We start from the raw sequence: 19,915 nt of genomic DNA on the forward strand, positions 1-19,915 counted from the left end.
GTTTCTGTTGACTCTCATGTATGGTATTTTGACAGTGGTGCTACAAAGCACATTACCTCGCATCGTGAGATGTTCACTTCTCTTGAGGCTGTCCCTAATGGGAATACTGTCACATGTGCCAATAATGCTTCTTACCCAGTGAAGGGTGTTGGTAAAATTATGCTTACTGCTGCAAATGGCAGCGCTTTCACACTTTCAGATGCTTTGTATGTGCCAGGGATAAAGAAGATCTATTGTCTGTCTCTGCGCTTGCTAGACTTGGATTTGTAGTCAAATTTGTGGATGACAGATGTACTGTTCATGATTTGACTTCTGGTGATACAATTATTGCATCTGGCACCTTGTTTCGTGGGCTGTATAGGCTCAATTCTTATGACATGTGTGGAAGATTCAGCAAATGCAGTTTCTGATGAAAAGGCAGTTTCAGATGCAAAACTATGGCATGCTCGTTTTGGTCATCTGAACTTTGCTAGTTTGCTGCGTTTGCAGAAATTTGATATGGTTGATTCATTGCCCCCTCTTGAGGCACCATTGAAACATATTTGTGAAGGCTGTATTTTGGGCAAAATGCAGCGTTCTGCGTTTCCAAAGGATGGTTCTGTGCGGGCCACTCGCAAATTGCAACTTGTACATAGTGATGTATGTGGGCCTATGCAAACTCCGTCATTTGGTAAACACTTGTACTTCGTGACTTTCATTGATAATTACTCAAGGCATGCATGGGTATATCCACTGAAGGCAAAGTCCGAAGTGTTTTTGTGCTTCAAACAGTTTATGCTTATGGTTGAAAATGTATCCAATTATACTGTGGGCACCCTTCGTTCTGATCGAGGGGGGGAGTACATGTCTAAAGAGTTTGATGCATTTCTGGCTAGTCCTGGGATAAAACACCAATGTACAGTGCCGTATACCCCTCAGCAAAATGGTGTTGCTGAGAGAAAGAACAGGTCACTTATGGAGATGGCACGATGTATGGTCAAGAGCCAAGCTTTGCCACATGCGTTTTGGCTTGAGGCTGTCATGTGTGCTGCATATGTACTCAACAGGTGTCCCACTAAGGCCTTGAAGTCTATTACTCCATACGAAGCTTGGCATGGTAGGAAGCCTTCTATTGGTCACTTGTGTGTCTTTGGTTGCTTGGCCTATGCTTTAGTGCCTGTGCAACAACGCAGAAACTGGATGATAAGGCTGTCAAATGCATTTTTGTTGGTTACAGTGCTGAGAGCAAGGGTTACAGATTGTATCATCCGCAGTCAAAGCGTATCTTGATTAGTCGAGATGTTGTTTTTGTGGAAGATGCTGTGCAACCTTTGTTATCATGTACCAAAGAGACAGGTGTGAGCTCACGGGATGTATTTGATACGTTGTTGCCTCTCTTTACAGGTGGGAATTCAAATGTAAGTCCTAATGAGGCAAATATTCAACCTATGCAGATTTCAAACGACATCATAGATCAGCCTATTTCTGATGCAGATTTACATAATGTAATTCATGAGAATAGGGCTGAAAATGAGCAGGCTAGAGGTATGCCAAAATGGCTGGTGCAAACCTTGCGTGATAGTAAGATTGATGCACCTATGACTAGTCGTACTCGTTCAGGTTTTCAGCATGCCTCTTATGCATCAGATTGTTATGCTTTGGCTGTGTCTAGTATGTGTGAAGAGGAAGAACCTCTTTCATTTGATGAGGCACAAAAATCAGAAAATTGGTTGGCTGCAATGCAAAGTGAATATGATGCTATAATGAAGAATGGTACATGGTCTTTGTGTGATTTACCTATTGGTAAAAAGGCCATTGGATGTAAGTGGGTTTTTAAGTTGAAACGAAAGCCAGATGGCAGTGTTGATCGCTATAAGGCTAGACTTGTTGCAAAGCGTTATGCTCAAGAAAAGGGCATTGATTTTGATGAGACCTTTGCTCCCACTTGTCATATGACTACCATTCGTAGCATTTGTGCATTGGCAGCTCATAATGGTTGGAATGTACATCAGCTGGACATAAAGACTGCGTTCTTGAACGGAGATTTGCATGAGGAGGTGTATGTATCGCAGCCTCGTGGTTTTGTTCAAAGAGGGCAGGAAAACAAAGTGTGCAGGTTGAAAAAGGCTTTATATGGTTTAAAGCAAGCTCCACGAGCTTGGTATGAAAAGATACATGCATATTTGACTGCACATGGGTTTCAGAATAGTCCAACAGAAAGCACTTTGTATGTTAAACGTGTGGATGGTGTACATCTAATCATTGCTCTCTATGTCGATGACATGCTGCTCACAGGACCAAATGAGAGTCATATTGCTGATTTTAAGGCTGATTTGAATGCCTCTTTTGAGATGTCAGATTTGGAGCATTTGCATCATTATTTGGGGATACAATTTAAGCAGTGTGATGGAGGTATTGCTTTGTGTCAGACAAAGTATATTGAGACATTGTTGCAGAGATTTGGCCTTGAAGACTGCAAGCCTATTGCTACTCCAATGGAGACAAGTTTGAAGTTGAGTCTTCATGATGCTGGAGATCACTTTGATGTCACACTCTATTAGACAGCTGTTGGTTGCCTCATTTATGTATGTATTACGAGGCCGGACATTCAGTTTGCAGTCTCACAGGTGAGCAAGTTTATGCATAGCCCAGGGTCTCAGCATTGGAAGGCAGTTAAACGCATCTTTCGCTACTTGAGTGGCACCATACATCTTGGGTTGTTTTATCCCAAGCGGGGATCGTTGCCGCCAGATTTGCATGCTTTTTCGGACTCAGATTGGGCTGGTTGCTATGACACAAGAGTGTCCACAAGTGGTTTTTGTTTCATGCTCGGTAGCTCATGCATATCTTGGTTGAGCAAGAAGCAACCTACTGTGGCCACTTCTAGTTGTGAAACTGAGTACAGGGCAGCTTTCACAGCTATGGTTGAGTGTGTGTGGCTCAGACGGCTTATGGCTGACTTGGGTGTTGGACAGGAGTCTACCACCTCTATCTTCACTGACAGTCAGAGCGCATTGGCAGTTGCGAGAAACCCAGTTTTTCATGCTCGCACAAAGCACATTGAGGTGCATTATCACTATGTCACGGAGAGACTCTCAGCAGAAGAGATCAGCTTGGCCTATGTGCCAACACAGGACAACCTCGCCGATCTTTTCACAAAGGCGCTTCCTTATGAGAAGTTCGAAGCTTTCCGCAAAGCTTTGGGCTTGCTCCCCTTTGTGGACTGATCTACTTCGGGCATGGCACTCCCCTATACATGAGTGCCAGCTCTCGTTCACACCATCACTCCCAGGGGGGATTTGTTGCTATATATATATAGGCAGTGATGTGTGTGAACACACTTAGGAACGCCGGGGTACTTTTTTCCTCTTTAGGAGGTTTTTTCCCCCGGCTTGTATATACGCCCATCCTTCTAGGACTAACTAATCTTTTGTACATTGACACAATCTAATACACTTTGTGTTGTGTGCATTCTTGCTTCTTCTTCTCCAAGCTTTGTATGCTTTCCTGCAACCCTAATTCCAACAAGAGAGAGAGAGAGAGAGATGGTTATTGGAGGAAGAGGAAGATATATATAAACATATTTACAAGTCCCATGAAGGATTGTATTATTTCAATTACTAGGTGTTGAAACTAATGGTGGTAGAGAGAGAGAGGGGGGAGGGAGATATGTAAAGATAAGAGCGAAAGAGAGATAAATACATAGGGTGAGAGAGAGAAAAGGTGTTAATAATTGCTTACTATTGGAAAACGCTTAGAGCAATAAAAACGAATTGATTATCAATAACTCCTTTGTACTCTACCTTTTTACTCTAGGGTGGTCCAATTTAGCTTCTCTACATAGAAATGTCTAGCAATGGATAAAGCAAGAGAGAGAATGCGGAAGGGTAGAGAGATAGAGAGGTCTACGTACAGAGAGAGAGAGAGAGAGAGAGAGAGAGAGAGAGAAGTTTTTAACGTCGTGGAAACAATCCCAAGAGACCAAATTGATCTATCCGACGGGTCTTGAACTCAAGCTCTTGTACTCTAGAGAGAAATGGGCTGACTAATCTACCACACTTGGGTGATCAAAAGTCCAACACACATGCGCACACACTTGCTTTTAGAGCAGAGAGAAAGGAAGGGATGGGGAGAGACAGAAGGGGGGGGGATGACACAATACTAAGGCATTCTGCCCTACGGACAGGCCAAAAAAAAATATTGGAAATTTGTCTAAAACTTCTTGTGTGCAGGTCTCAAGTTGTATTCCATCGAGTAGGTTATAAAGGCCAACTCATAAACCCAACACACCAACTAAAAGAAATCCATTGACTCCTTAACTGATATTAGTTTTCCTATAATTAGGCATCCTAAAATTACCATGAGAAATGAATCTAGAGAACATCACGCTAAACATGCCAAATGCATGTAGAAAACTTCTCTTCAACCTTATTTTCACTTAGAAGCCTTATTTTAACTTAGAAAAAGTATGGACTTAGAGGTCACCTGCTTCTTGTTCGACCCTGCAGTACGCTACTAGGGGAAGCACCAAAAGAAAAAATTAAAACATTGTTTCTGAATGTATACTAATTGCATTCAAAAATTGGTTTACACCGGTGTAAAATGCACTTACAAAACTATTTGACAATTTATGGCTTGTATGCTGGAAGGCAACTATGTCAAGATGCATGATACGTCGCACTATTTGTCAGACGCATGATACCTCCTCGAAGGTTATCGCAAAATAACATCATCTTTCATATGTACAGATTTGAGTCCTACACTGCAGTACTCTAAACCTCATCACTTCTCTAGTGGAGGAGAAAGGTATGACATTCTCATCTGCAAACTGCAATCAATGCATACAAATCATTGTTAATACAAAAGCATTCTTTTTTCCAAAGCACTTAAGCCACAGCATCTTTAAACCCTTAATGACGCTGTTGCAAGTTAACTCACAAATGTTGCCATTCTGTCAAATTGCAAGTGGAGGTGCATCAAGCGCACGCTGCAGAGCTCTCGCGCGACCACACCCTATGTGACCTTATCAAGTATTGCATACAAGCTCCCCCTTGAAGTCCTCTCACACAACCAATATATACCATCTTTGTGCAATTCATGAATGATACCTTAAACTTTTGGTTTCTCCAGAGAGAGTTGCACGCTACTATATAGCAAGCTTGTGTGTGTGTGTGTGTGTGACATGTACATCGACATTTGATAACAAAAAATTCAAATATTGCAGTAAGACAATGAAATTTATTAGAAGATGAAGGTCCCATTAATGATTACAATGATCTCTGATAGTCATCAGAGCTTACACAACTATTTAAGGCCAAGAAGTAGAAAATTGTTGCTCACAAAAATGCAATCGAAATTGCCCAGGAGAGAGGGAAGGAGCTGAAGTGACGATGGAGAAGAGGCGAAAAAGCTGAATTATGCATCACTTCAAAATAGCCTCAGATAGTCCCTTCTACATTGTCTTTTCACAAGCTAGTCTGAGATACCAGACAACAGAGGGGCCTGCATTTGCAGCTTACAAGCACTTAGGAAAAGAGTGTTAAAAAACACAGCAAATGCTATGGATAACTAGCAAAACAGGCCACAACAACATCGAACAGAATTTGATGTTTGTCCATCTACTTCTCCACATACAACTTTGGCTGTCCCTCCTCTCTTTTTCCATTTGCTCTCACTCGTCCTCCTTAGCATGTCACGGATCTTCTCTGGGTGGTGGCAAAACTGACCAATTTTGCATGATTTTATTCCTCTCGCTAACTTCAAAAAACCTTGCTCACCCAGAGTCAGCCCCACGAGTTCTTAAACAGCAAATATTTTTTGACATGCTCCTTGCCAGCGCCTACAAGTGTCATTGCATGGTTCCGACATGAAGCATCACACTTGCAATCTCCGAGGATCCCTCCACTATAATCACGCAAATGCGGATCGCATCCCACGACTGAATACAATGGCCCTGCCTTCAATTTATCCTTGATAACCCTCTCATCAACATGCATGAGGGGCTGCTGCAACTCAGCCAAAAAGGTTCTTGGCTTGAGAACGTGTTTGTAATAACATGGTTTAGGTGGTGGCCCCACGTATGGATAAGCATTTGATTCAAGGATTCCTTCATCAACTGCATGGGCAAAACAAGCCATAGAAGATCCTTGCTGCACACAGTCCATGAATTGTTGCAGACTCAACTTTCGCTTATCAACATTCCCACCATCTTCCTTGCTCTGTTTGCGAATTTGTGCCTCAATAGTTGAAACAGCTGCATGAGACCAGCAATATGGGTCATCTTGTTTTGTTACTGAGGGAGGGGAGACCACCCCTTCCCTAACCCAATCAATAATGGAGCTGCTCGATTGAGGACTGGCTGTCATATCTACAGAACTTCCTTCGTTAGATTCAGCAACATAATAGAACTCGTCGGGCAAGAGATTAATTGAGCTTGTAGTAAAAGAAGCCCACTCTTCAGGGCTCCAATCTGAAAAGTCAGTGAGACCCATGACTCCTATGTTCTCCTCTTTAACTCGGTGTAAGCTGCTCCTAAAAAACTCCTTTCTCATGTCCTTCTCCTGTTCAGGGTATGTCTTATTAAATTGCACAAGAAAAGACTCATATTGTAGCTCAAGTGACTCTTGACTATCATCCTGCATAACAAAAACAATGTCTTCACACATACTGACAATGTATTCTTCAAAATTAACGAAACATGGCTTTAAAGGAAATGAGTTTATTATTATTAAAGTCACATTAGTCTACTGTCGCTTTACAGCCTGCACTCCCCCCTCCTCCTGCACACCATCGCGCCCTTCTCTTCCCCCTCTGTCCTCTTCCGTGTCCCCTCTTGCTCCTTCCTCCTCGCGCCCTCCACATTTCCCCCTCTTCCTTGCTCACCTAAATTTGCGCTAGGGCTCCGTTTTGCTTGAGCCTTCTTCCACACTCATCAGTAATGCACGGGTTCCTTCATCTTACACACGGGAGCGCTCCATGGCAGCCGCTTATATATATATAGATACACACACACACACACACACACACATATATAGATACACACACACATACATACATACATACAATATATATATAATTATATATATAATTATACACACACACACACACATATATTAACACATACATACATACATATCTGTTGGTGCTTGGTGCCCTACTCTTCCAACCTTCTTGAGCCATATCTCGGTGATACTTCGACACTCATTCCTCTCTCTCTCTCTCTCTCTCTCTCTCTCTCTCCCCGTATTGTGTCAGCCTTCCCCTTGGGGTCTTCGACTTGGGTGCCAGGCAGTTGCTGTTGCATGGCGGACGTAGACACTTTCTGCATCTGAGAGCTCTAGCAGCAGCATTTAAAAGAACAGTAAGGCAAAGGCAAATATTATTCTTATGAAGCACCTAGGCTTACTTCATTGGTACTAGATTGCAGCTCAAGTGGGTCACATAATCTAAGGAGTAGATCCTTGGCAAATCTTTAAAAGAATGTGCATGTGTGTGTGTGTACGCACACACGCATGTGTCTATGTCTGCTTTTTTAGCACGAAGCCCACCAGCGGGGTAGCACAGGCTGTAAAGTTCAAACCAGAAAGCCAAATGGTTCACAGAAAAACTTCAAAATTAAAGAAGTTAGAATGTCGTGGCTTAAAAGACAATGATGGCAAAGCAAGATGCACAGAGTAGATCCTTGGTAAATCTTTAAAAGAATGTGCGTGTGTGTGTGTGTGTGTGTGTGTACGCACACACACAAGTTTCTATGTCTGTGTTTTTTAGCACGAAGCCCACCAGCGGGGGAAGCACAGGCTGTAAAGTTCAAACCGAAAAGCCAAATGGTTCACAGAAAAACTTCAAAATTAAAGAAGCTAGAATGTCCTAGCTTAAAAGATAATGATGGTAGAGCAAGATGCACAGAGTAGATCCTTGGCAAATCTTTAAAAGAATGTGCATGTGTGTGTGTGTACGCACACACGCACCTGCCGATTCTCTGAAAATTGAGGAAGAACTGGAATCTTCCTCTCCATCACCTCTTGCAAGAATTCATCTCCTCCGTCGTCATCATCATAAGCCATCTCCTTGCCTTTGCTCGACGTCTCCTCCTGCGACATGGCTGCAACCAGATGCACCACTCGAACTGACGAGAACTGAAAGGGAAAGATACCTTGTTTTGCACGCGACAACCACAATGCAAAAAAAATTGCAGCAAACACGCTGCTGTACAAGGCTGAAAACACAGTCGAACTGCTGCAAATCAGGGCTGATATGATGCACGGTTAAATCCTCCTCTCCTGGGCTGAAAATGCTGCTGTTTTTTCCTCCAAAGATGTGCTGAATACGCTACTGGACAGCGCTGCTCTACAGGCTGAAAAACGCTCCTGAAACGCAGATCTTCACGACAAAACGGTGCCGAAGATTTATGGTAAACATGTAGATTGAAAATACCCCTCTTTTTGGCCTGGGTTTTCTCTAAGGAAAACTACTGTGGCTTGATTGTAAGTGGATGTAGTTGTAAATAACATGGAATGTGCTTACAAGTGTAGAAGATCTGATTATCAAGCGTAAAGAAAAAAAGGTATTGTATGGCAAATGTTATACTCTATATTAACTTCAGTCCTAGAACTTCTGGGATGGCGGTAAAGATTTCAGTATTAATAACAAACAAATGAAGCACAAAATTTATTATCAACAACTTAATAAGCTTCAATTAATTATAACTATATTCTTAAAGAAAATCCGTCAATGAATGAAAATAAAAAAATTTACCTTCTTTTCCTTTTGTGTGTGTCACAGAGCTCTTTGAAGAAACTTCAATCCTCGCAAAACCTTCAATGAAATATCGTGTTATGATTTTTTTGCCAGTTTTAAATATAGAATGCGTATCAATCATGTTATGCATAGACATGCATCGTTATGCAGTGCCCTTTAAAAAAAAAAGCCATACAACGTATGGTGTGGAGTTGGCATAGCTTCCTCCACATTTAAATAATCCCGTAAGGAGCGTGCCCCTCCCCTGCCGCTTTTTATCGTCTCCAGTGTTGGAGCCACACTTATGTTTATCCTCCAGTGTTGGAGGCACTCTTTTTAAGAAGTAATATTTATGATCAATGTAATTTACCTTTGTTTGTTTCATCAAGGAGATTTGCAAGGTTCGCTTCCAATCGTACCACTTGAAAATTTGCTTCTACGTTATACGCAATCAGAGATTATTAATTTTTCAATGCAGCCCCGGTGACAAAGGTCGTCTCTCTCTCTCTCTCTCTCTCTCTCTCTCACACACACACACACACACAAACTTGGCGAAAGACCATTGGCTAAGATCTGTGTAAAAAACATCTCCTAAAATCAGCGCAAAAGAAAAGCATCTAAGCTTGAAAGAAAAACACTGGGGCGAACGTATATAGCAGCACAAGAGCAGCAGCAGGTGGGGAGCATAGGAGCAGAGGGTGAACGAGCAGGAGCCAACAAGCGCTGCAAAAAGAAGCTAGGGGAGCGCAGGAGCAGAGGGTGAAGGTGAACGAGCAGAGCCAACAAGCGGAGCAAGAAGAAGCAAGTTATCTTCAAATTGGGTATGTGTGAGAGAGAGACCTCGGCCAATGGTTTTTGGCTGCGTGGAGAGAGAGAGAGAGAGAGAGAGAGAGAGAGAGAGTGTGTGTGTGGCTTTTCCGGGTGGTACAGACCATTTCTACCTGCAAAAATAATGACAGCCATGTCGAATTTCACTCTGTATTGATGTTTTCTGGGTACCCAGAGAAATTATTGTGTGCAAGGGTACTGCCACTATTGGCATTAAAAAAACAAAAATGCTAGTCAGTGCTAGAAAGTGTCCTCTGCTTTTATTTGTAAATTCTGTATCACCTCAACACATATAACTCTACATAAGTTCACTGCATAGCAAGTCAACTCACGTCATTCCTGATGGGTGTGGTATGATGGCGATGACCTCGTGACTTATGAACTGCCCTCTTTGGGATTTTTCTGGAGTATGGCTCGTATGGGAGGTGAGGTAGATGCCAGGTTTATGTTGGCATAGTTTACACCTAACTGCTTTGACAGGGGGTGGGCAAGTCAGGCGAACGACTTCACGTCAAGGGTTCCAAGTTCCAGAGGTTGATTCCAAGCTTGCCACCCCGTGGCTCGATGGAAAGCATGTAGCTTCCGGCAATGTGGTGGGCAAGTCAAGCATGTGGTGCTCCAAGTTCCTTAGGGTGATTCCAAGTTTTATGTGTCAAGGTGGTGACTTCACCCGAGGCGATGGCACCGGTGGAGAGTCCATTTATGGTGCTAAGTTTTCTGATGAGAAGTTCATGCACTGTTTCCACCCCGTGGCTCAATGGAAAGCATGTAAGAGAGAGAGAGAGAGTGTGTGTGTGTGTGTGTGTGTGTGAGAGAGAGAGAGTGGGTGTGCAGAGTTTGTGTGTGTGTGTGTGTGTGTGTGTGTGTGTGAGAGAGAGAGAGAGAGAGAGAGAGAGAGAGAGAGAGAGAGGACCTTTGTCACCGGGGCTGCATTGAAAAATTAATAAATATCTCTGATTGCGTACAGCGTAGAAGCAAATTTTCAAGTGGTACGATTGGAAGCGAACCTTGCAAATCTCCTTGACGAAACAAACAAAGGTAAATTGCATTGATCATAAATATTACTTCTTAAAAAGAGTGCCTCCAACACTGGAGGATAAACATAAGTGTGGCTCCAACATTGGAGACGATAAAAAGCGGCGGGGGAGGGGCACGCTCCTTACGGGATTATTTAAATGTGGAGAAAGCTGTGCCAACTCCACACCATACGTTGTATGGCTTCTTCTTTTTTTAAGGGCACTGCATAACGTGCACTATTTGCATGTCTATGCATAACATGATTGATACGCATTCTATATTTAAAACTGGCAAAAAAATCATAACGCGATATTTCATTGATGGTTTTGCGAGGATTGAAGTTTCTTCAAAGGGCTCTCTGACACACACACAAAAGGAAAAGAAGGTAAATTTCTTTATTTTCATTCATTGACGGATTTTCTTTAAGAATATAGTTATAATTAATTGAAGCTTATTAAGTTGTTGAGATTAAGTTGTTGATAATAAATTTTGTGCTTCATTTGTTTGTTATTAATACTGAAATCTTTACCGCCATCACAGAAGTTCTAGGACTGAAGTTAATATAGAGTATAACATTTGCCATACAATACCTTTTTTTCTTTATGCTTGATAATCAGATCTTCTACACTTGTAAGCACGTTCCATGTTATTTACAACTACATCCACTTACAATCAAGCCACACTAGTTTTCCTTAGAGAAAACCCAGGCCAAAAAGAGGGGTATTTTCAATCTACATGTTTACCATAAATCTTCGGCACCGTTTTGTCGCGAGAAGATCTGCGTTTCAGCAGCGTTTTTTTCAGCCTGTAGCAGCGCTGTCCAGCAGCGTATTCAGCACATCTTTGGGGGGGAAAACAGCAACGTTTTCAGCCCAGGAGAGGAGGATTTTGCCGTGCATCATATCAATCCTGATTTGCAGCAGTTCGACTGCGTTTTCAGCCTTGTACAGCAACGTGTTTGCTGCGTTTTTTTTGCATTGTGGTTGTCGCGTGCAAAACAAGGTATCTTTCCCTTTCAGTTCTCGTCAGTTCGAGTGGTGCATCTGGTTGCAGCCATGTCGCAGGAGGAGACGTCGAGCAAAGGCAAGGAGATGGCTTATGATGATGATGACGGAGGAGATGAATTCTTGCAAGAGGTGATGGAGAGGAAGATTCCAGTTCTTCCTCAGTTTTCGGAGAATCGGCAGGTGCGTGTCTGCGTACACACACACACACATGCACATTCTTTTGAAGATTTGCCAAGGATCTACTCTGTGCATCTTGCTCTACCATCATTATCTTTTAAGCTAGGACATTCTAGCTTCTTTAATTTTGAAGTTTTTCTGTGAACCATTTGGCTTTCCGGTTTGAACTTTACAGCCTGTGCTTCCCCCGCTGGTGGGCTTCGTGCTAAAAAACACAGACATAGAAACTTGTGTGTGTGCGTACACACACACACATATGCACATTCTTTTAAAGATTTACCAAGGATCTACTCTGTGCATCTTGCTCTGCCATCATTGTCTTTTAAGCCACGACATTCTAACTTCTTTAATTTTGAAGTTTTTCTGTGAACCATTTGGCTTTCTGGTTTGAACTTTACAGCCTGTGCTACCCCGCTGGTGGGCTTCGTGCTAAAAAACGCAGACATAGACACATGCGTGTGTGCGTACACACACACATGCACATTCTTTTAAAGATTTGCCAAGGATCTACTCCTTAGATTATGGGACCCACTTGAGCTGCAATCTAGTACCAATGAAGTAAGCCTAGGTGCTTCATAAGAATAATATTTGCCTTTGCCTTACTGTTCTTTTAAATGCTGCTGCTAGAGCTCTCAGATGCAGAAAGTGTCTACGTCAGCCATGCAACAGCAGCTGCCTGGCACCCAAGTCGAAGACCCCAAGGGGAAGGCTGACACAATACGGGGAGAGAGAGAGAGAGAGAGAGAGAGAGAGAGAGAGGAATGAGTGTCGAAGTATCACCGAGATATGGCTCAAGAATGTTGGAAGAGTAGGGCACCAAGCACCAACAGATATGTATGTATGTATGTGTTAATATATGTGTGTGTGTGTGTGTGTGTATAATTATATATATATTGTATGTATGTATGTACGTATGTATGTATGTGTGTGTGTATCTATATATATATGTGTGTGTGTGTGTGTGTGTGTGTGTGTGTGTGTGTGTGTGTATCTATATATATAAGCGGCTGCCATGGAGCGCTCCCGTGTGTAAGACGAAGGAACCCGTGCATTACTGATGAGTGTGGAAGAAGGCTCGAGCAAAACGGAGCCCTAGCTGCAAATTTAGGTGAGCAAGGAAGAGGGGGAAATGTGGAGGGCGCGAGGAGGAAGGAGCAAGAGGGGGCACGGAAGAGGACAGAGGGGGAAGAGAAGGGCGCGATGGTGTGCAGGAGGGGGGAGTGCAGGCTGTAAAGCGACGGTAGACTAATGTGACTTTAATAATAATAAACTCATTTCCTTTAAAGCCATGGTTCGTTAATTTTGAAGAATACATTGTCAGTATGTGTGAAGACATTGTTTTTGTTATGCAGGATGATAGTCAAGAGTCACTTGAGCTACAATATGAGTCTTATCTTGTGCAATTTAATAAGACATACCCTGAACAAGAGAAGGACATGAGAAAGGAGTTTTTTAGGAGCAGCTTAGACCAAGTTAAGGAGGAGAACATAGGAGTCCTGGGTCTCACTGAATTTTCAGATTGGAGCCCTGAAGAGTGGGCTTCTTTTACTACAAGCTCAATTAATCTCTTGCCCGACGAGTTCTATTATGTTGCTGAATCTAATGAAGGAAGTTCTCTAGATATGACAGCCAGTCCTCAATCGAGCAGCTCCATTATTGATTGGGTTAGGGAAGGGGTGGTCTCCCCTCCCTCAGTAACAAAACAAGATGGCCCATATTGCTGGTCTCATGCAGCTGTTTCAACTATTGAGGCACAAATTCGCAAACAGAGCAAGGAAGATGGTGGGAATGTTGATAAGCGGAAGTTAAGTCTGCAACAATTCATGGACTGTGTGCAGCAAGGGTCTTCTATGGCTTGTTTTGCCCATGCAGTTGATGAAGGAATCCTTGAATCAAATGCTTATCCATACGTGGGGCCACCACCTAAACCATGTTATTGCAAACACGTTCTCAAGCTAAGAACCTTTTTGGCTGAGTTGCAGCAACCCCTCATGCATGTTGATGAGAGAGTTATCAAGGATAAACTGAAGGCAGGGCCATTGTATTCAGTCATGGGATGCGATCCGCATTTGCGTAATTATAGTGGAGGGATCCTCAGAGATTGCAAGTGTGATGCTTCATGTCGGAACCATGCAATGACACTTGTAGGCGCTGGCAAGGAGCATGGCAAAAAATATTGGCTGTTTAAGAACTCGTGGGGACGACTCTGGGGTGAGCAAGGTTTTTTGAAGTTAGCGATGAATAAAATCATGCAGAATTGGTCAGTTTTGCCACCACCCAGGGAAGATCCGTGACACGCTAAGGAGGACGAGTGAGAGCAAATGGAAAAAGAGAGGTGGGACAGCCAAAGTTGTATGTGGAGAAGTAGATGGACAAACATCAAATTCTGTTCGATGTTGTTGTGGCGTGTTTTGCTAGTTATCCATAGCATTTGCTGTGTTTTTTGACACTCTTTTCCTAAGTGCTTGTAAGCTGCAAATGCAGGCCCCTCTGTTGTCTGGTATCTCAGACTAGCTTGTGAAGAGACAATGTAGAAGGGACTATCTGAGGCTATTTTGAAGTGATGCATAATTCAGCTTTTTCGCCTCTTCTCCATCGTCACTTCAGCTCCTTCCCTCTCTCCTGGGCAATTTCGATTGCATTTTTGTGAGCAACAGTTTTCTACTTCTTGGCCTTAAATAGTTGTGTAAGCTCTGATGACTATAAGAGATCATTGTAATCATTAATGGGACCTTCATCTTCTAATAAATTTCATTGTTTTACTACAATATTTGAATGTTTTGTTATCAAATGTCAATGTACATGTCACACACACACACGCGCGCGCGCACACACACAAGCTTGCTATATAGTAGCGTGCAACTCTCTCTGGAGAAACCAAAAGTTTAAGGTATCATTCATGAATTGCACAAAGATGGCATATATTGGTTGTGTGAGAGGACTTCAAGGGGGAGCTTGTATGCAATGCTTGATAAAGTCACATAGGGTGTGGTCGCGCGAGAGCTTTGCAGCGTGCGCTTGATGCACCTCCACTTGCAATTTGACAGAATGGCAACATGTGTGAGTTAACTTGCAACAGTGTCATTAAGGGTTTAAAGATGTTGTGGCTTAAGTGCTTTGGAAAAAAGAATGCTTTTGTATTAACAATGATTTGTATGCATTGATTGCAGTTTGCAGATGAGAATGTCATACCTTTCTCCTCCACTAGAGAAGTGATGAGGTTTAGAGTACTGCAGTGTAGGACTCAAATCTGTACATATGAAAGATGATGTTATTTTGCAATAACCTTCGAGGAGGTATCATGCGTCTGACAAATAGTGCGACGTATCATGCATCTTGACAAAGTTGCCTTCCAGCATACAAGCCATAAATTGTCAAATAGTTTTGTAAGTGCATTTTACACCGGTGTAAACCAATTTTTGAATGCAATTAGTATACATTCAGAAACAATGTTTTAATTTTTTCTTTTGGTGCTTCCCCTAGTAGCGTACTGCAGGGTCGAACAAGAAGCAAGTGACTTATGTCAAGCATTATGCGGATGCTTGACATAAAAAGATCACCTCTAAGTCAGTACTTTTTCTAAGTTAAAATAAGGCTTCTAAGTGAAAATAAGGTTGAAGAGAAGTTTTCTACATGCATTTGGTATGTTTAGTGTGATGTTCTCTAGATTCATTTCTCATGGTAATTTTAGGATGCCTAATTGTAGGAAAACTAATATCAGTTAAGGAGTCAATGGATTTCTTTTAGTTGGTGTGTTGGGTTTATGAGTTGGCCTTTGTAACCTACTCGATGGAATACAACTTGAGACCTGCACACAAGAAGTTTTAGACAAATTTCCACTATTTTTTTCTGGCCTGCCCGTAGGGCAGAATGCCTTAGTATTGTGTAATCCCCCCCCCCCCTTCTGTCTCTCCCCATCCCTTCCTTTCTCTCTGCTCTAAAAGCAAGTGTGTGCGCGTGTGTGTTGGACTTTTGATCACCCAAGTGTGGTAGATTAGTCAGCCCATTTCTCTCTAGAGTACAAGAGCTTGAGTTCAAGACCCGTCGGATAGATCAATTTGGTCTCTTGGGATTGTTCCCACGACGTTAAAAACTTCTCTTTCTCTCTCTCTCTCTCTCTCTCTCTTTCTCTCTCTCTCTCTCTCTCTCTCTCTCTCTCTCTCTCTCTGCACGTAGACCTCTCTATCTCTCTACCCTTCTGCATTCTCTCTCTTGCTTTATCCATTGCTAGACATTTCTATGTAGAGAAGCTAAATTGGACCACCCTAGAGTAAAAAGGTAGAGTACAAAGGAGTTATTGATAATCAATTCGTTTTTATTGCTCTAAGCGTTTTTCAATAGTAAGCAATTATTAACACCTTTTCTCTCTCTCACCCTATGTATTTCTCTCTCTTTCGCTCTTATCTTTACATATCTCCCTCCCCCCCTCTCTCTCTCTACCACCATTAGTTTCAACACCTAGTAATTGAAATAATACAATCCTTCATGGGACTTGTAAATATGTTTATATATATCTCCCTCTTCCTCCAATAACCATCTCTCTCTCTCTCTCTCTCTCTCTCTCTCTCTCTCTCTCTCTCTCTCCATTAGTTCCAACACATTTACTCTTTGTGTTTGTGTGTGTGTATGTGTGTGTGTGTGTGTAACCATTAATTTTGACACCTGTAAATAAGGAGTCTCTCACCATCAAGGTTGATTCCGTACGTACGTACGGATCCGTACAGTACGGTACAGCCGTACGGTACGGTACAGTACCGTACTGTACGGATCCGTACGGTTTTTTTTTAAAAAAAAATAATAAGTGGCGTGGCGTGGCGAAACGTGTGGCGACCATGCGCTTGCGGATAAGCGACCAGATTTTGGGCATTAAGCGAAAAATTTTTGGGTCCATGTGAATACTTGCACAATCGTGTGTACCTGCAAAACTCTGCAGAGTAGCTTCTTCGCTCTTCTTCGCTCTCTCTCACGCCCAGGCTTCATCATGCCGCGCAAGACCAACCCGAACTGGGCAATCCACACCAATGTCCTGAGGGTTGTTAACACCCCTTCTCAGCAAGGGTCAGGTACTCGGCTATGGGCATGCAAGTATTGCGGGGAGCAGTACACTAGCACCATAACTCGCGTCATCAAGCACATGACAGGTATCGGGTGCACCAATCAATGTGGTCCATGTGATAAAATACCACAAGCTGTGAGGGACCAATTGATTGCGGAGAATTGTCCTGCAATGGGTGGTGCAAGCAGTGTTAGAGGTGGTGAAAGTACGCAAGATGCTCTCCATGATGCTTTTATTGGAGATGTTACAGGTTCAGGTACAGTAGATGAGGGTGAAAGTCTTTCGGCTTCAGCCCAATCCACCACAGGCAGGAAGAGGGCACGTATTGCTGATGATGAGGACCTCCTGCCACAAGATGCGAGAGGTACAGGGGAGGCATCAAAGCAATCCACTCTGCGTTCTTGTATCTCATCACAAGCTTGGGTAAAAGAGCGGCAAAGGGTGGCAGAAATGGAGATTTGTCGCACTCTTATTGAGTGTAATATATCCTTCAATGTGTTAAGGACAGACCAATGGAAAAGAATGGTGAAAGCAATTGCGCAGGTAGGGCCTACTGAGACATGGACAGGTCTTCAGTATACGAAGATGCGTACATCCATGTTGGATGAGCAGAAGGCCTTGATAGACAAGGCGCTCACACCTGTGAAAGCAGGTTGGCAGGAGTTTGGATGCACTATTATTTCAGATGGGTGGGCAGACATTCGCAAGAGGCACATAATCAATATCCTTGTGTCATCTTGCTTGGGCACCTATTTCTTGCGTGCCGTGGATGCAGGGAGAGCAGGCGACAGGATCACAGGGGAGTTCATTTATGGCCACATTCGACAGGCTATCCTTGAGGTTGGGGAGGACAATGTTGTGCAGGTGGTGACCGACAACGCCTCTAACTGCAAGGCAATGGGTCAAATGGTCGAGGCAGAGTTTCCACATATAGTGTGGACTCCATGTGCTGCCCATTGTCTTGATTTACTTATGGAAGACATTGGGAAGCTTGTTTGGGTGCAGCCCATTGTTGCAGATGCTGTAAAGATCACCACCTTCTTCCGCAAGAAGCATCAGGCTCTTGCCATCTTTCGGAGCCATAGCCCTTTAGATATGGTGAGACCATCCAAGACCAGGTTTGCCTACATGTTCTTGGTCTTGGATAGGCTCTACAAGATAAGAGATTCACTATCATCAACAGTTGTGGATCCAAGGTGGCGACAGATGCATAATTCAGAGGATGAGCGTACAAAATACTTGCAGAGGCGGATCCTGGATGATGATTTTTGGCAGCAAGTTCATAGCCTTTCAGTTGCACTTAAGCCCGTGTATGTCCTTCTCCGACTTACAGACATGGAGGGCTCAACTTTGGGGCTGGTCTTTCATTTGTTTATGCAAATGAAAGACCATGTTGCTCAGTGCTCCATGATGACTGCTCAACGGTAAGCAATAGTTCTAATTTCTTTCTCTTTCTTTGATTTTTATGACTTCTCGATTCTCGATTCTCTTAGCACTATAACCTAAGACATGTATGTTCAATCTCTCATTTTCAGCCGAGGTGAGATCCTGGACATTGTAGACAAACGGTGGACATTCATGAGCCGTCCCATCCATGCGATGGCTGCCATGCTCCATCCTCTCTACAGGTCGCCAGAGCTATGGAATAATACTGCTTTGAGCATGAAGCAGTCAGAGTATGTGGGAAGGATGTTCTCAGAGGAGGAGCAACTTCAGATTGATAGAGAGTTCACCACTTACATGAGTGGTATTGGTGCTTCATTTGCGAGACCTGTGTCATTGAGGAAGGAAGCCATGAAATTCCCTTTGACATGGTGGCACTCTTATGGAAGGGTTGGTCTTCCCAACCTTTCACGAGTTGCTCTTCGTGTTCTATCTCAGGTAACTTGTAATTAATCTCTAAAGTATAATCTTCGGAAATGAAGATTGATGTTTTAGCATTGAAAGATTTACAAATTTGCTCGCATTGCACTCATTTTTGCACAGGATTGCTCGGCTGGAGCATGTGAGCGGAACTGGAGCTCATACTCCCTTATACACACTAAGATTCGGAATCGCCTTAGTACTTCTCAATTAGAGAAGTTGGTGTATTGCAGAGCTAACATGAGGCTCGTGCGAAGCTACCATGCTTTGGGGTCACCGAAGCAGGTATACATTGAAATTTGGACTCAATAAGAACTTAGAAGTAGAAATTTTTTTGTAGTTCAATGGATGTCCATTGTCCAATATGCAATTTGTGGCATGTTTAAACAGGTTGATCCAACACTACTCAAAATGGTAGATGAACCCAGCCCGGAGCTTGTGGATCGGCAGATTAGAGATGAGCAAGAGGAGATTTTGAGAGCTTTACATAGAGAGCTTGAGAGCGTGGATCGTTGTGTGACCCGCTCACGTGCACGATCTCTCAGCATTCCTCTACGCCCGGCAGCTCCAGATCCAGGCTCTGCGAGACGAGAGAGCATTCGCAGGGGAAAGCTTCCAGTTCGTCGCACCCAGCAGAGGCGTGCAAATGAGGCTGTCGAACTCATTCACACTCAGATTCCCGAGGCACATGATGAGGATGCACTGGAGCTTGTTGCTACTGAGCCAGAGTTCGATGAAGAGGGCAATGGTATCAATGATGGAGGCATGCTCTCTTCAGAAGACTCATCATCTTCATCTGATGATGAGATTTGAGACTCTTGCGTCTAGACTCTAGAGTCTAGACAACTGTGTAGTGTTTCATTGTTTTGCTTTTTGCACTTGTGGACCAGGACATGTGCTGGCAGCTGTAGACATGATATTTGTACTCTCTTTTATTATCTATGACTTTCATGGTTCTTGCTTATATCACTATGACTGTTTAATGTTAACATGAGGTATTGTGTGATGGGCTTGGTAACTGATAATTGATTTAAACTTTAAGTAATGAGGTTCAGTCTCTTTATTTTAAGTATTTTGGTTGCTATGTCTACAAAATATTCAGGTTTCTAGGACTGTTTACAAATGGTACGTACTGTTTACGTACCTTAAAATTTGTTCCGTACAGAAGTACGTTCCGTACGAACTGATACCGTACCGTACACTACGTACCTTACCACCTTGCTCACCATTAGTTTCTACATAAGTGATCTCT

At 43.0% G+C, this 19,915-nt stretch overlaps 2 protein-coding genes across 5 annotated transcripts in view; one reads left to right on the top strand and one right to left on the bottom strand.

The window, feature by feature from the left end:
- Window positions 1-19,915, bottom strand: part of LOC147623101 (uncharacterized) — a 52,291-nt gene that overhangs the window by 21,823 nt on the left and 10,553 nt on the right. For 2 of the 3 annotated variants that reach the window (XR_015269328.1, XM_086821163.1), the window contains one exon: window positions 4,531-4,807. The exons of the other annotated variant lie outside the window; for it this stretch is intronic. Coding sequence is in view for 1 of the 2 variants with exons in the window: in XM_086821163.1 (XP_086677289.1) it covers window positions 4,709-4,807 (99 nt within the window). In the remaining variant the exon portion in view is untranslated. Of the gene's footprint in view, window positions 1-4,530; window positions 4,808-19,915 lie in introns of those variants that run through there. 3 annotated transcript variants of the gene reach the window in all.
- LOC147623102 (uncharacterized) lies at window positions 16,578-19,614 on the top strand. 2 transcript variants are annotated; one of them, XM_086821161.1, is made up of 4 exons: window positions 16,578-18,224; window positions 18,336-18,681; window positions 18,787-18,948; window positions 19,054-19,614. In XM_086821161.1, exons 1-4 carry the CDS (start codon window positions 16,726-16,728, stop codon window positions 19,474-19,476), a joined length of 2,430 nt encoding a protein of 809 aa, XP_086677287.1. In that variant the 5' UTR covers window positions 16,578-16,725; the 3' UTR covers window positions 19,477-19,614. The 2 variants fall into 2 exon arrangements, with proteins under 2 accessions (XP_086677287.1, XP_086677288.1); XM_086821162.1 differs by having other exon boundaries at window positions 18,336-18,633.

This window comes from Cibotium barometz, chromosome 27 (genome assembly GCF_041138505.1).
Source record: "Cibotium barometz isolate CiBa-2024 chromosome 27, ASM4113850v1, whole genome shotgun sequence".
Taxonomy (NCBI): domain Eukaryota; kingdom Viridiplantae; phylum Streptophyta; class Polypodiopsida; order Cyatheales; family Cibotiaceae; genus Cibotium; species Cibotium barometz.